The sequence below is a fragment of the Mustelus asterias genome, chromosome 17 (genome assembly GCF_964213995.1).
Source record: "Mustelus asterias chromosome 17, sMusAst1.hap1.1, whole genome shotgun sequence".
NCBI lineage: Eukaryota > Metazoa > Chordata > Chondrichthyes > Carcharhiniformes > Triakidae > Mustelus > Mustelus asterias.
This window is the reverse complement of record NC_135817.1, coordinates 48,584,617-48,600,687: the sequence shown is the minus strand read 5'-3', so window position 1 is coordinate 48,600,687 and position 16,071 is coordinate 48,584,617. Positions and strand designations below refer to the sequence as shown.

At 54.4% G+C, this 16,071-nt stretch overlaps 1 protein-coding gene across 4 annotated transcripts in view; it reads left to right on the top strand.

Moving 5' to 3' along the window:
- Positions 1–16,071, top strand: part of caska (calcium/calmodulin-dependent serine protein kinase a) — a 405,920-nt gene that overhangs the window by 212,100 nt on the left and 177,749 nt on the right. For all 4 annotated transcript variants that reach the window (XM_078232613.1, XM_078232612.1, XM_078232611.1 and 1 more), the window contains exon 9: positions 7,172–7,255. In XM_078232613.1, the coding sequence (XP_078088739.1) occupies positions 7,172–7,255 (84 nt within the window). The remainder of the gene's footprint in view (positions 1–7,171; positions 7,256–16,071) is intronic.

Here is a 16,071-nt window from a genome sequence, read left to right as displayed (position 1 = left end):
CTCCCTCCCTCCCTCCCGCTCCCTCCCTCCCCGCTCCCTCCCTCCCTCCCTCCCGCTCCCTCCCTCCCTCCCTCCCGCTCCCTCCCTCCCTCCCTCCCGCTCCCTCCCTCCCTCCCTCCCGCTCCCTCCCTCCCGCTCTGTCCCTCCATCCCTCCCGCTCTCTCCTTCCCTCCCTCCCGCTCTCTCCCTCCCTCCCTCCCTCCCGCTCTCTCCCTCCCTCCCTCCCTCCCGCTCTCTCCCTCCCTCCCTCCCGCTCTCTCCCTCCCTCCCTCCCGCTCTCTCCCTCCCTCCCTCTCTCTCCCTCCCTCCCTCCCTCCCGCTCTCTCCCTCCCGCTCTCTCCCTCCCGCTCTCTCCCTCCCGCTCTCTCCCTCCCGCTCTCTCCCTCCCTCCCGCTCTCTCCCTCCCTCCCGCTCTCTCCCTCCCTCCCGCTCTCTCCCTCCCGCTCTCTCCCTCCCGCTCCCTCCCTCCCGCTCCCTCCCTCCCGCTCCCTCCCTCCCGCTCCCTCCCTCCCGCTCCCTCCCTCCCGCTCCCTCCCTCCCGCTCCCTCCCTCCCGCTCCCTCCCTCCCGCTCCCTCCCTCCCGCTCCCTCCCTCCCGCTCCCTCCCTCCCGCTCCCTACCTCCCGCTACCTCCCTCCCGCTCCCTCCCTCCCGCTCCCTCCCTCCCGCTCCCTCCCTCCCTCCCGCTCCCTCCCTCCCTCCCGCTCCCTCCCTCCCGCTCCCTCCCTCCCGCTCCCTCCCTCCCGCTCCCTCCCTCCCGCTCCCTCCCTCCCGCTCCCTCCCTCCCGCTCCCTCCCTCCCGCTCCCTCCCTCTCGCTCCCTCCCTCTCGCTCCCTCCCTCTCGCTCCCTCCCTCCCGCTCCCTCCCTCCCGCTCCCTCCCGCTCCCTCCCTCCCTCCCGCTCCCTCCCTCCCTCCCTCCCTCCCTCCCGCTCCCTCCCGCTCCCTCCCTCCCGCTCCCTCCCTCCCGCTCCCTCCCTCCCGCTCCCTCCCTCCCGCTCCCTCCCGCTCTCTCCCGCTCCCTCCCGCTCCCTCCCTCCCTCCCTCCCACTCCCTCCCTCCCCCTCCGTCCCACTCCCTCCCGCTCCCTCCCTCCCTCCCTCCCGCTCCCTCACTCCCTCCCGCTCCCTCCCTCCCGCTCCCTCCCTCCCTCCCTCCCTCCCCCTCCCTCCCTCCCTCCCCCTCCCTCCCGCTCCCTCCCTCCCTCCCTCCCGCTCCCTCCCTCCCTCCCTCCCGCTCCCTCCCTCCCTCCCGCTCCCTCCCTCCCGCTCCCTCCCTCCCGCTCCCTCCCTCCCTCCCTCCCGCTCCCTCCCTCCCTCCCTCCCTCCCGCTCCCTCCCTCCCTCCCTCCCGCTCCCTCCCTCCCTCCCGCTTCCCTCCCTCCCTCCCTCCCTCCCGCTCCCTCCCTCCCTCCCTCCCTCCCGCTCCCTCCCTCCCTCCCGCTCCCTCCCTCCCTCCCTCCCGCTCCCTCCCTCCCTCCCTCCCGCTCCCTCCCTCCCTCCCTCCCGCTCCCTCCCTCCCGCTCCCTCCCTCCCTCCCGCTCCCTCCCTCCCGCTCCCTCCCTCCCTCCCGCTCCCTCCCTCCCTCCCGCTCCCTCCCTCCCTCCCGCTCCCTCCCTCCCTCCCTCCCGCTCCCTCCCTCCCTCCCTCCCGCTCCCTCGCTCCCTCCCTCCCGCTCCCTCCCTCCCGCTCCCTCCCTCCCGCTCCCTCCCTCCCGCTCCCTCCCTCCCGCTCCCTCCCTCCCGCTCCCTCCCTCCCGCTCCCTCCCTCCCGCTCCCTCCCTCCCGCTGCCTCCCTCCCGCTGCCTCCCTCCCGCTGCCTCCCTCCCGCTCCCTCCCTCCCGCTCCCTCCCTCCCGCTCCCTCCCTCCCGCTCCCTCCCTCCCGCTCCCTCCCTCCCGCTCCCTCCCTCCCGCTCCCTCCCTCCCGCTCCCTCCCTCCCGCTCCCTCCCTCCCGCTCCCTCCCTCCCGCTCCCTCCCTCCCGCTCCCTCCCTCCCGCTCCCTCCCTCCCGCTCCCTCCCTCCCGCTCCCTCCCTCCCGCTCCCTCCCTCCCGCTCCCTCCCTCCCGCTCCCTCCCTCCCGCTCCCTCCCTCCCGCTCCCTCCCTCCCGCTCCCTCCCTCCCGCTCCCTCCCTCCCGCTCCCTCCCTCCCGCTCCCTCCCTCCCGCTCCCTCCCTCCCGCTCGCTCCCTCCCGCTCCCTCCCTCCCGCTCCCTCCCTCCCGCTCGCTCCCTCCCTCCCGCTCCCTCCCTCCCGCTCGCTCCCTCCCTCCCGCTCGCTCCCTCCCTCCCGCTCCCTCCCTCCCGCTCCCTCCCTCCCGCTCCCTCCCTCCCGCTCCCTCCCTCCCGCTCCCTCCCTCCCTCCCGCTCCCTCCCTCCCTCCCGCTCCCTCCCTCCCGCTCCCTCCCTCCCGCTCCCTCCCTCCCGCTCCCTCCCTCCCGCTCCCTCCCTCCCGCTCCCTCCCTCCCGCTCCCTCCCTGCCGCTCCCTCCCTCCCGCTCCCTCCCTCCCGCTCCCTCCCTCCCGCTCCCTCCCTCCCGCTCCCTCCCTCCCGCTCCCTCCCTCCCGCTCCCTCCCTCCCGCTCCCTCCCTCCCGCTCCCTCCCTCCCGCTCCCTCCCTCCCGCTCCCTCCCTCCCGCTCCCTCCCTCCCGCTCCCTCCCTCCCGCTCCCTCCCTCCCGCTCCCTCCCTCCCGCTCCCTCCCTCCCGCTCCCTCCCTCCCGCTCCCTCCCTCTCGCTCCCTCCCTCCCGCTCCCTCCCTCCCGCTCCCTCCCTCCCGCTCCCTCCCTCCCGCTCCCTCCCTCCCGCTCCCTCCCTCCCGCTCCCTCCCTCCCGCTCCCTCCCTCCCGCTCCCTCCCTCCCGCTCCCTCCCTCCCGCTCCCTCCCTCCCGCTCCCTCCCTCCCGCTCCTTCCCTCCCGCTCCCTCCCTCCCGCTCCCTCCCTCTCGCTCCCTCCCTCTCGCTCCCTCCCTCTCGCTCCCTCCCTCCCGCTCCCTCCCGCTCCCTCCCTCCCTCCCGCTCCCTCCCTCCCTCCCTCCCTCCCTCCCTCCCGCTCCCTCCCTCCCGCTCCCTCCCTCCCGCTCCCTCCCTCCCGCTCCCTCCCGCTCTCTCCCGCTCCCTCCCGCTCCCTCCCTCCCTCCCCCTCCCTCCCTCCCCCTCCGTCCCACTCCCTCCCGCTCCCTCCCTCCCTCCCTCCCGCTCCCTCCCTCACTCCCTCCCGCTCCCTCCCTCCCGCTCCCGCCCTCCCGCTCCCTCCCGCTCCCGCCCTCCCGCTCCCTCCCTCCCGCTCCCTCCCTCCCTCCCTCCCGCTCCCTCCCTCCCTCCCTCCCTCCCGCTCCCTCCCTCCCGCTCCCTCCCTCCCTCCCTCCCGCTCCCTCCCTCCCGCTCCCTCCCTCCCTCCCTCCCGCTCCCTCCCTCCCGCTCCCTCCCTCCATCCCTCCCGCTTCCTCCCTCCCTCCCTCCCTCCCTCCCGCTCCCTCCCTCCCTCCCTCCCTCCCTCCCTCCCGCTCCCTCCCTCCCTCCCTCCCTCCCGCTCCCTCCCTCCCTCCCTCCCTCCCGCTCCCTCCCTCCCTCCCTCCCGCTCCCTCCCTCCCGCTCCCTCCCTCCCGCTCCCTCCCTCCCTCCCGCTCCCTCCCTCCCTCCCGCTCCCTCCCTCCCTCCCGCTCCCTCCCTCCCTCCCGCTCCCTCCCTCCCGCTCCCTCCCTCCCTCCCGCTCCCTCCCTCCCGCTCCCTCCCTCCCTCCCGCTCCCTCGCTCCCTCCCTCCCGCTCCCTCCCTCCCTCCCGCTCCCTCCCTCCCTCCCGCTCCCTCCCTCCCGCTCCCTCCCTCCCTCCCGCTCCCTCCCTCCCGCTCCCTCCCTCCCGCTCCCTCCCTCCCTCCCGCTCCCTCCCTCCCGCTCCCTCCCTCCCGCTCGCTCCCTCCCGCTCCCTCCCTCCCGCTCCCTCCCTCCCGCTCCCTCCCTCCCGCTCCCTCCCTCCCGCTCCCTCCCTCCCGCTCCCTCCCTCCCGCTCCCTCCCTCCCGCTCCCTCCCTCCCGCTCCCTCCCTCCCGCTTCCTCCCTCCCGCTCCCTCCCTCCCGCTCCCTCCCTCCCGCTCCCTCCCTCCCGCTCCCTCCCTCCCGCTCCCTCCCTCCCGCTCCCTCCCTCCCGCTCCCTCCCTCCCGCTCCCTCCCTCCCGCTCCCTCCCTCCCGCTCCCTCCCTCCCGCTCCCTCCCTCCCTCCCTCCCTCCCGCTCCCTCTCTCCCTCCCGCTCCCTCTCTCCCTCCCTCCCGCTCCCTCCCTCCCTCCCTCCCTCCCGCTCCCTCCCCCTCCCTCCCGCTCCCTCCCGCTCCCTCCCTCACTCCCTCCCGCTCCCTCCCTCACTCCCTCCCGCTCCCTCACTCCCTCCCGCTCCCTCACTCCCTCCCGCTCCCTCACTCCCTCCCGCTCCCTCACTCCCTCCCGCTCCCTCACTCCCTCCCGCTCCCTCACTCCCTCCCGCTCCCTCACTCCCTCCCGCTCCCTCACTCCCTCCCGCTCCCTCACTCCCTCCCGCTCCCTCACTCCCTCCCGCTCCCTCACTCCCTCCCGCTCCCTCACTCCCTCCCGCTCACTCACGCCCTCCCGCTCACTCACTCCCTCCCGCTCACTCACTCCCTCCCGCTCACTCACGCCCTCCCGCTCACTCACGCCCTCCCGCTCACTCACTCCCTCCCGCTCCTCCTGCCCGACCCCTCCCTCCCTCCCTCCCTCCTGCCCGACCCCTCCCTCCCTCCCTCCTGCCCGACCCCTCCCTCCCTCCCTCCCTCCTGCCCGACCCCTCCCTCCCTCCTGCCCGACCCCTCCCTCCCTCCCTCCCTCCTGCCCGACCCCTCCCTCCCTCCCTCCTGCCCGACATCTCCCTCCCTCCCTCCCTCCTGCCCGACCCCTCCCCCCCTCCCTCCCTCCTGCCCGACCCCTCCCTCCCTCCCTCCTGCCCGACCCCTCCCTCCCTCCCTCCCTCCTGCCCGACCCCTCCCTCCCTCCCTCCCTCCTGCCCGACCCCTCCCTCCCTCCCTCCCTCCTGCCCGACCCCTCCCTCCCTCCCTCCTGCCCGACCCCTCCCTCCCTCCCTCCCTCCTGCCCGACCCCTCCCTCCCTCCCTCCCTCCTGCCCGACCCCTCCCTCCCTCCTGCCCGACCCCTCCCTCCCTCCCTCCTGCCCGACCCCTCCCTCCCTCCCTCCCTCCTGCCCGACCCCTCCCTCCCTCCCGCCCGACCCCTCCCTCCCTCCCTCCTGCCCGACCCCTCCCTCCCTCCCTCCCTCCTGCCCGACCCCTCCCTCCCTCCTGCCCGACCCCTCCCTCCTGCCCGACCCCTCCCTCCTGCCCGACCCCTCCCTCCTGCCCGACCCCTCCCTCCTGCCCGACCCCTCCCTCCTGCCCGACCCCTCCCTCCTGCCCGACCCCTCCCTCCTGCCCGACCCCTCCCTCCTGCCCGACCCCTCCCTCCTGCCCGACCCCTCCCTCCTGCCCGACCCCTCCCTCCTGCCCGACCCCTCCCTCCTGCCCGACCCCTCCCTCCTGCCCGACCCCTCCCTCCTGCCCGACCCCTCCCTCCTGCCCGACCCCTCCCTCCTGCCCGACCCCTCCCTCCTGCCCGACCCCTCCCTCCTGCCCGACCCCTCCCTCCTGCCCGACCCCTCCCTCCTGCCCGACCCCTCCCTCCTGCCCGACCCCTCCCTCCTGCCCGACCCCTCCCTCCTGCCCGACCCCTCCCTCCTGCCCGACCCCTCCCTCCTGCCCGACCCCTCCCTCCTGCCCGACCCCTCCCTCCTGCCCGACCCCTCCCTCCTGCCCGACCCCTCCCTCCTGCCCGACCCCTCCCTCCTGCCCGACCCCTCCCTCCTGCCCGACCCCTCCCTCCTGCCCGACCCCTCCCTCCTGCCCGACCCCTCCCTCCTGCCCGACCCCTCCCTCCTGCCCGACCCCTCCCTCCTGCCCGACCCCTCCCTCCTGCCCGACCCCTCCCTCCTGCCCGACCCCTCCCTCCTGCCCGACCCCTCCCTCCTGCCCGACCCCTCCCTCCTGCCCGACCCCTCCCTCCTGCCCGACCCCTCCCTCCTGCCCGACCCCTCCCTCCTGCCCGACCCCTCCCTCCTGCCCGACCCCTCCCTCCTGCCCGACCCCTCCCTCCTGCCCGACCCCTCCCTCCCGCCCGACCCCTCCCTCCCGCCCGACCCCTCCCTCCCTCCCTCCCGCCCGACCCCTCCCTCCCTCCCTCCCGCCCGACCCCTCCCTCCCTCCCTCCCGCCCGACCCCTCCCTCCCTCCCTCCCGCCCGACCCCTCCCTCCCTCCCTCCCGCCCGACCCCTCCCTCCCTCCCTCCCTCCCGCCCGACCCCTCCCTCCCGCCCGACCCCTCCCGCCCGACCCCTCCCTCCCTCCCTCGCTCCTGCCCGGCCCCATCGCTCCCGCCCGCCCCCCCCCCCCAGGATAGGGAATCGAGGATTCCCTATCCTGAATCCTTACTGTGAAGTGGGGCTTGAGAGCGGAGTGGCAAGAGGGAACAGGAAGGTCTTTGAGTTCGCGGGCCAGAGTATTGGGCAATCGGGGAGTGGACATTGAGCAGGAGGGGTGGAGATGGAATCAATGAACAGGATGCGCAGTGAGCGGGGGGAGCAGAGAACAGGATGGACAGCAAGCAGAGTGACAAGGAGCAGGAAAGGCTGCTCCAAAATGGCATCAAACGGGTGAAGCATGTTACCCAGTGCAAGTGACACTAAAACTGAAATCCCAATTCTGAGTGTGCATACTACCCCTCTCATATCGTGACATGAAATCAGGACGACTTAAAACGGGGCAAGTTAAAATAGGGACTTACTGTATTCATGCTTGTTATTAACTATATGCCATTTAGCACAATTCTCTGCAGCAATGCTTTGTTCTAGTTTTGAGAGCTGAATATTTTAATTTTATACCTGCATTGATAAACTGAGGATAAATTTGAGACCATCTGAGCCAAAGTGAGTAGCACACTTTCTTAAAAGCTATTAAATTTTAGCTCAAGGAAGCTGGGTCTCAATGAGAGTTTCAGAGATAATAGCCAACCAAATAACTGCTAAACTTCCCAGTGTTACATAATCTTATTGTTTTTGCTGCGGCCAATCGGGCCAATCAGATGTTTACAGTAATATACAAAAGGTTCTAAATCATGCATACTGTATTTTAGGAAAGAGATCGTTATGCATACAAAATCCACCTCCCAGAAACTGTGGAGCAGCTGAGGAAATTTAATGCAAGAAGGAAATTAAAGGTAAGGCCAAAAAGTGAATGTTGAGTTTCTGATGCCGAAGAGCAGTTCCCGTTCTCTGTTGGGTAAAATTTAGTTTGTGTTTTTACGTAGTACAGCAGGGCCCACAGTGAAAATTTAATGTTTGATCTATACATATAGTGCACATTTCTTAGATTGGTATCCAAAGGAGTTTCTCTTGTTACCATTTGTAAGGCCGCAATATGGAGCAATGCACATGCATTTTCAAAAGCAGAAAACAATGAAGCAATTAGCTGGTCATTCAAAGGTGAAATTAGAAAGCACTTTTTCTGCACTGAGTATAGTTGGATATTTGTTATTCTCTTCACCAAAAACCTGTGAATGTTGGGTCAATTTGAAACATTATCAATGAGAGTGATAAATTATTACACAAAAGCTGGTTACTGAAGTTGCCAAGTACAGATCAGCCATGATCTAATTGGATGGCGTGGAACAGGCTCAAGAGGCTGAATTATTTGTTCCTAGTCTTGTGCAGGATCTGTGGAAGAAAGAGACAATTTAATTTTTGAGTTGTAACTCTATTAGAACAAAAAAAAACATGAGCAATGGAACAAGGGAGAGAAAAAACAACAAGCACATGAGAATGTGATGAGTAATGTGTGGGCAAATGCATGGCAGATGCAGTATAATGTGGATAAATGTGAGGTCATCCACTTCGGTAGGTATGTAAAGAGGAAACAAAATTGACAAAAACAAATGTAGGGCCCTTGCAGTCAGAAACAGAAGAATTCATAACAGGAAATAAACAAATGGCCGAGGAATTAAATTCGTACTTTGCTTCAGTCTTCACAAAGGATGATAATGTACCAGAGGTTCTGAGAGAAACGAGTTTTAGTGAGGAGCTGAAGGAAATCTGCATCAGTAGAGAAATGGTTTTGAGGAAATTGATGGGATTGGAGGTGGATAAATCTCCAGGTCCTGATGATCTTCTTTCCAGAGTACTTAAGGAAGTGGCCCTGGAAATAGTAGATCCATTGGTGGTTATTTTCCAAAATTCTTTGGACCCTGGACTGGTTCCGACAGATTGGAGGGTAGGTAATGAAAACCCGCTATTCAAAAAGGGAGATAGAGAGAAAACAGGGAACTATAGAACAGTGAACCTAATGCCCCTACTGAGGAAGTTGCTAGAGTCAATTATAAAGGACTTCATAACTCAGCATTTGGAAGGCAATGATATAATCAGACATAGAATGGATTTACAAAAGGGAAATCATGCTTGACGAATCTATTGGAATTCTTTGAGGATGTAACTAGTAGAGTTGACTGAGGAGAACCAGTGGATATGGTTTACTTAGACTTTCAGAAGGCTTTCGACAAGGTTACACTTAACAGACTACTATGTAAAGCTAAAGCACATGGAATTGCAGGTAATATTTTTAGATGGATTGAAAGCTGATAAGCAGATAGGAAGCAAATAATTGGCATAAATGGGTATTTTTCTGATTGGCAGTCAGTGACTAGTGGGTTCCACTGAGATGCTTCAGTGATTTGGACAGGCTGTGTGTGTGGGCATATGCATGGAAGATGCAGTATAATGTGGATAAATGTGAGGTTCTCCACTTTGGTAACAATAATAGGAAGACAGATTATTACTTGATTGGGTGTAAATTGAGAGAGGTGGATACTCAGCGAGACCTTGGTGTCCTTGTGCATCAGTCGCTGAAAGTAAGCGCACAGGTACAGCAGACAGTAAAGAAGGCAAATGGATATGTTGGCCTTCATAGCGGGAGGGTTTGAGTATAGGAATAGGGATGTTTTACTGCAATTGTACAGGGCGTTGGTGAGGCCACACCTGGAGTATTATGTGCAGTTTTGGTATCCTTATCTAAGAAAGGATGTCCTTGCTATAGAGGGAATACAGTTCAGGTTTACCAGGCTGATTCCTGGAATGGCAGGTCTGTTATATGAGGAGAGACTAAGTCGGTTAGGATTATATTCACTGGAGTTTATTAGAAGAGTGAGAGGGGAGCTCATAGAAACTTGTAAAATTCTAACAGGGTTAGACAGGATAGATTCAGAAAGAATGTTCCCAATGGTGGGGGAGTCTAGAACAAGGGGTCATGGTTTGAGGATAAGGGGTAAACCTTTTAGAACTGAGGTGAGGAGAAATTGTTTTACCCAGAGGGTGGTGAATGTGTGGAATTCACTACCACAGAAAGCAGTTGCGGCCAAAACGTCTGATCTCGAGAAGAATTTAGATATAACTCTAGGGGATCAAGGGATATGCGGGGAAGGGGGAATCAGAATATTGAATTCGATGATCAGCCATGATCAAAATGAATAGTGGAACAGGCTCAAAGGGCCGAATGGCCTACTCTTGCTTCTAGTTTCTATGACTTATAAAGTGCATAAAAGAAAGTTGGGAGATAATTAAATGCCTACAATGATCTTAATATGTAAGTCCTGCACTGGAGGGATTCTGATTTGGCCTTCCACAAGCTCGAAGAACACATTTTTATATTATAAACTTTCTTGCTCCCTAGCTTTAACATTTGCGTCAACGTTTTGCTGGCAATACAGGGTCAGTTTATTGATGGTGTTGGGAAAAAGAGGGTGCACGGCCAGTGCTAAGTTTTTTAAAACATTAATGCAGGGGATGTGGGCATCGCTGGCTAGGCCAGTATTTATTGCCCATCCCTAATTGCCCTTGAACTGAGTGGTTGCTAGGTCATTTAAGAATCTGATCTGAAGCCACATGTAGGCCAGACCAGGTAAGAGTGAAAGATTTCCTTCCCTAAAGGACATTATAAGAAGTCTCACAACACCAGGTTAAAGTCCAACAGGTTTATTTGGAATCACAAGCTTTTGGAGCGCTGCTCCTTCATCAGATGAATGGAATCACTCACCTGATGAAGGAGTAGCACTCCGAAAGATCATGATTCCAAATAAACCTGTTAGACTAACCTGGTGTCGTGAGACTTCTTCCTGTGCCCACCCCAGTCCAACGCCGGCACCTCCACATTAAAGGACATTAGTGAACAAAATGGGCCTTTACAACAATCGACAATGGTTTCATAGTCTTCGTTAGACTTTTAATTCCAGATTTTTATTGAATTCGAATTTCACCATCTGACGTGGAATGCAAACCCAGATTCATAGAATCATAGAATCCCTACAGTGCAGAAACAGGCCATTTGGCCCATCGAGTCTGCACCAACCACAATTCCACCCAGGCCCTACTCCCATATCCTATACATTTACCCGCTAATCCCTCTAACCTACGCATCACGAAACAATAAGGGGCAATTTTAGCAGGGGCAATTTTAGCATGGCCAATCAACCTAATCCGCACATCTCTGGACTTCTTGAAGATTCCTTAACCATCTCCCTGGATCTCTGGTTTACTAGTCCAGTGACAATACCACTATGGCACCACCTCCCTCTACTAGAATACCATGGTGACAGAGCAGTTCATGTCATAGATGTCAACCTTTTTAAAAATTCTTGGGTTGTTCATCAGCCTCATGTATTTAGATGATAGCCAGGATGTGTTCATCAAAATATCATTAAAGGTCTTGTGTGTGACATGCACTTCTCTACATACTTGTCTTACTCCTCAGTTATCATGCTTTTGTAATAGGAAATCCACATGTCACAATAGAAAAGATCACATCAGTGTTTTATATTTAAAATTTAATTTCATCATTGCAATTTTACTTCAGTGCCTCAGTCTCTTTCAAAAACCTCTCAACTAGGCATTTTAATGTACCAAAACCTGAAATTGCTGGAAAATCTCAGTAGGTCTGACCGCATCTGTGGAGACAGAATACACTGCAGGTTGAGAGAGTTTTGAACCACGACTGCATTCTGAGCATATGAAGATTATACAATATCCCAACATACAACATGTGCATCAGCAGGAGTTTAGAGATAGGAGCACATATCTTTCCATTGTGTGAGGATTTGAGAGTGTTTTTCTTTCTGAAATGACTGGAAGAACTAGCTCTTTAAATTCTGAATATGATGGATAAGATACCTGTGAAGAGAATGTTCCCACTTGGGAGACATAAAAGCAAGACCTTAACTACAAGATAGCTAATAAAGCCAACAGAGTAATGAGATATTTCTTTACTCAGAATGATTAAAATGTGAAACTTGCTACCACAGGACATCATTGAGGCAAATACCCTAGATGGTTTCAAAAGGAAACCAGACAAATGCATGAGAGCAAAGTGGCTGGAAAGATATTGCAAAAGACTGAAATATAATATAAGAGGTAAATATAATGGGAAGAAAGTCAAGTGAAATACAAACACCAGCACAATTTAGTGGCCTGTTCTCTTGTACATTCAATTTACTTCAATGTAAGATGGAGATTGAATTATTCAAGCTTTTATTCCAGACAGGCCATTATTTTCATTTATTAATGTGCTGCTTTATATTATAAAGTGCTCAGATAAGATAACACCTGTGAGCAGAAGCATGGATGTAGTTTTTTGTTAATGTTTGGGAAAAAAATTATAAAACTGCATGCTGCTGAAGATTAAGTTTTTAAAATATATTCTAAACCATACCTATCCGGTGTGGTTACAATAATAGCTTTCAATTGCAACTGGTGTGTTTCAGGGCCATGATTGTGAGGTCTAAATAAATTTATTTATTTATACCATATATGTGTTTGCATGTGTCTGTGTAGAAAACTTGAAACCTGCATCAATGATAAACCTCTGAGCATTTAATGTAGTAATTTATTGTTTGTTTATGGAAAGATATTCTTGGTAAAAACTTCTTAATCTTCTCTGATCTAAGGAGAACACGCCAGTTTCTCTCGTATCTCCATATAACTGAAGTTCCTCACAAAAGAAACATCGGCTTGCATTTATCTAATGCATTTGCAATCACAGGATGTCTCAAAGTTCTTTGCAGTCCGTGAAGCAAGGGTCAATGTTTTTAGGGTTCTTTTTGAGGAAGTAAAACTGCCTAATTTAATTATGTCAAGGACTACTTCTTGATTTTCAAAGGTTCCTTTTCCATTTTCACATGAGTTCAGGATACCATCCTTTTTTCCTTGGTATTTTCTCTAAAATTTGTATTCTATAGACAATTCCTAATTTGCAATTCTGCAAATCCAATTTTTTGATGCAATGAAACAGAAATCAATAGCTATAAGAAGCAGTTTATGCAAGGTAGTAACAGGCTAAATGAATTTCTGCATGGTTGATCATGGTAATATGCAACACACCTCTGGCGACCCAATGATGTTGTTGATGCAGCATTAAATCCCTTGTGAATGATTAAATCAAGCAATGGTATTCTTGGGGATCTTATGTTCTTATAATTGCAGAATATAGAATTTGGGAACTGGAATATGCACTCTAAAGTAATAAGCACAGTTGGTATGGATAAAATCAGTCACAACTGGGATAAATTCACAGTAGCTTATCCATTAGTTGTTTGAACAACTGTACAAATATATTGCAACATAAGCAAATATATAATAGTTCTTCCAAGAGAAAGTTGTCCCATGCTTCAGTTTTTTTTGAGATTTCTGATTATAGTGTGCATCTACATGCTGTAATGTTTACAGTATCAGCTTTAGAAGGGTGTTTAAAATCATGAAGGGTTTTGACAAAAGTAAATAAGGAGAAACTGTTTTCAGTGGCAAAAGGGTCAGTCATCAGGAGACCAAGATATGATACAATAGGAAAAACAATTAAGAGACGGCATGAAGAGAAAACGTTACATAGCAAATTATTTGGAAGGGTGGTGTAAGCAGAACTATTAGTTTCAAAGTTTATTTGCCAATTATTTAAAATATTACAGGTCTACAGGGAAAGAGCATCAGAATAGGACAAATTACACAGGTCTTTCAAAGAGCTAGAATAGATTTAATAGGCTAAATGGTCTCATGAAACTCCTCCTTAGATTAAATGTATCCAACCCATTTCTTCAGCATTGTTATAGCATGCTATCATTCTCCATCAAGAATGACTGACTTGGTCATTATATTGAAATGTAACCTCGCATGAGAAGGGCATCGATTGTAAATCTTAGTCACATGCTCATTGATTTTCTTTTGTCTCCTGTCAAAAAATACTTAGCTGTATTTCCTCAGTTTTCAGTTCATCTCCAACTAGCTGGGCTACAATTGGCAGATACAGGATGTCAAATGACTATTTCCCATCTTTCCACAATGTTGGTATACTGGGTACCGACATATGTTTACTGAAGAAAATAGGTTAAGATTTTTTGCCTCCCCAACCCTCCCACTCGTCATCTCCCTCCCTGTTTCTCCTGCTTGCCACCTCCCTCTCCACCTTTTCCATCTTCACCTTTACCTTGCCACACTCCCTGAATCCCTGGCTCACAGTATAACTTGGCTCGGGTGAAACAGAACTGTTTTGTGAATTGGAAAACAATCGAGGTTGGGTGGAAGGGTATGGAGATCTGTATTATTGTATTTGAATGGTAGCATACAAAAATTATTTTGTATAATATATTAATTAGTTACCATGCAAGCTTCTGAGTCTTGGAATGTAACGGATGGAATTGTCAAACATATTTGGGCTGGATAAAAAAGCCTAACTTGTATGTAGTAGCTTATGCACTGCTCTAGCTCCTCCAGTTACAGGTTTCCTCCCTCATGCTCTTGCAGCTCCTCTAATCATATATTTTGGGCCTGAAGAGCAGCAAGAATGGCAGGAAGGGAACTTGCATTTGCAGAAGTTGAAGCAGAGACAGAATCTGTGATTGAAGGCGCAATACCTTGCAGTTTCTGTCTCTCATATGCTTGCTGCTTAACCATTATGACCTTTCTTTCAATACTTTGAATTTTTAGCCTATCTTGGTGAGGTTTTGAGGATAAATTCTACTGCCACCCCAAGCATTTTGAACCCTGTAGGAAAGTACTTTTGAACCATACCCACTATCGTAATGTAGGATATCTGGCAGCCAGTGCATACACAGAAAGTTTCCATAAACAACAATGGGAATCGAACTGGATAATCTGTTTTTTGTGATGTTGATTGAGGGATATGTATTGGCCAGGACACTAGGGGCGACTCTCCCGCTCTTCGAAATAGTGTCACAGAATCTTTTACATTTCACCTGAGAGGGCAAAGAAGTTTAATGTCTCATTGAAAAGATAGTGGCCGGAATTCTCCAGTGCCATACACCACACCCCCGCTGCCAGCTGAACAGAGAATTTGGCACTTACCCAAATCTCCATTTACACCAGTGGGACCACAGAATTCCGGCCAGCATCTCCAACAGTGCTGCACTGCAATGTCAACTTTGATTTCTTTTGGGACTCAGTTAATCGCACTCTTGCCTGAGTCAGAAGTAGCCTTCTTACTCAGGCAAGAGTGCGATTAACTGAGCCATGGCTGACGAAATTTGAAAGTGGCTTTGCCCAATGCCCAACTCATCTCTGGCACCATTCCAGCAAATCTCTCCTGATCCTTTTTAAGGCCTTTACATCTTTCAAAATGTATAATTTTCAGATTTGAACACCATTTTCTTTCTGAGACCTAACCAGTGTCTTATAAAGATTAAGCATAACTTCCTTGCTTTTGTATTTTATTTCTCTATTTAATAAAACACAAGGGCGCAAACAGCATTCTCAATCAAAGATTTATGTATATACACCGCCCCAGACCTTTCTGACCTTGCACACCTTCAATATTGTACAATGCGCATTCACATTGTTTCTCCACATTCTCTCTACAAAAATGTATCACTTCACACTTTTGTCATCGCATTTCAGATTGAAATAATTTTTTTCTCTATTTCAAAATCAATAGAAGTAACAGTTTCATTTCAGAGAAAACCATTATTAAAAATTTGATATAAAAAGCAGAAGATTACCAGGTAAATATGTAGCTGATTCTTTTCCTATGTTTAATATGTAATTTAAACACCAGTTTCACATTTCAAATGTGTCGGATTAAATGTAAAATCCTGGATACAAAATATGAAACATAAAAAATAGTCAGCACAACTTTTGACAGTGTGTGAATCTGCTTTAATGCATGCTCTTGCAGCTGATTCATACTTGCAGATGATTAGGTTATTAACTTTATACAGGATTCTGGAAACTACAACAATGAAAGCTTAACCCTTGAAAGACATTCTCAACTGAGTCAAAATATTGAGGGTCCAAGCCCTACTCCAGAATTTAAGCCAGTTCAGTATCAACTGACAATTTATTGTAATTGCAAGGGAGTGTTGTGTAGACAATGGTGTTCTTTTTCAGATTAAATGTTAAACTGAAGTTTAATTTGCCTGCTCAAGTGGATGTAAAATATCCGAAGATGGTTTTTCCAAGAAGACCAGATAATTTTCCCAGTGTTCATAACCAACATTCACCCCTTAACCAACATATAGATGAATTGGTCATTTTACAGTTTGATCAAAGACGTAGATTTTAAGTAGAGTCTTGATGTGGACAAGGTAATGGGGCAGAGAGTGTTGGGAAGGGAATTCCAGGGCCAAGAGCTCAGGCAGCTGAAATAATTTTCTTAGAGCTAATTCTGTCTTTTGTTACGTTGGGCTGGATTTTGCCAGACCTTTCCGGCAGGTTGGAAGCTGGCAAAATGGCCCAAAGTCAAGGTGGCGGCCCATCGTTTTCCTGCCATGATGCCATCTTGCCAGAGGTCTGCCTGGAGGCCAATTGAGACACTAAAGTAATCAATTAAGGGCCTCTTGGAGCCTCCGCTAGCATTTTGCTAGCTCTTGGAGCATCAGCTGCCATATGAGGAGAATGACTGATGGGTAAAACCTGGCAGCCTCCTGGGGGAGAGATGGGAATCCTTCTTTCTGGGCACTGTGAGACACACAGTGGAACCCTATCAGCAATG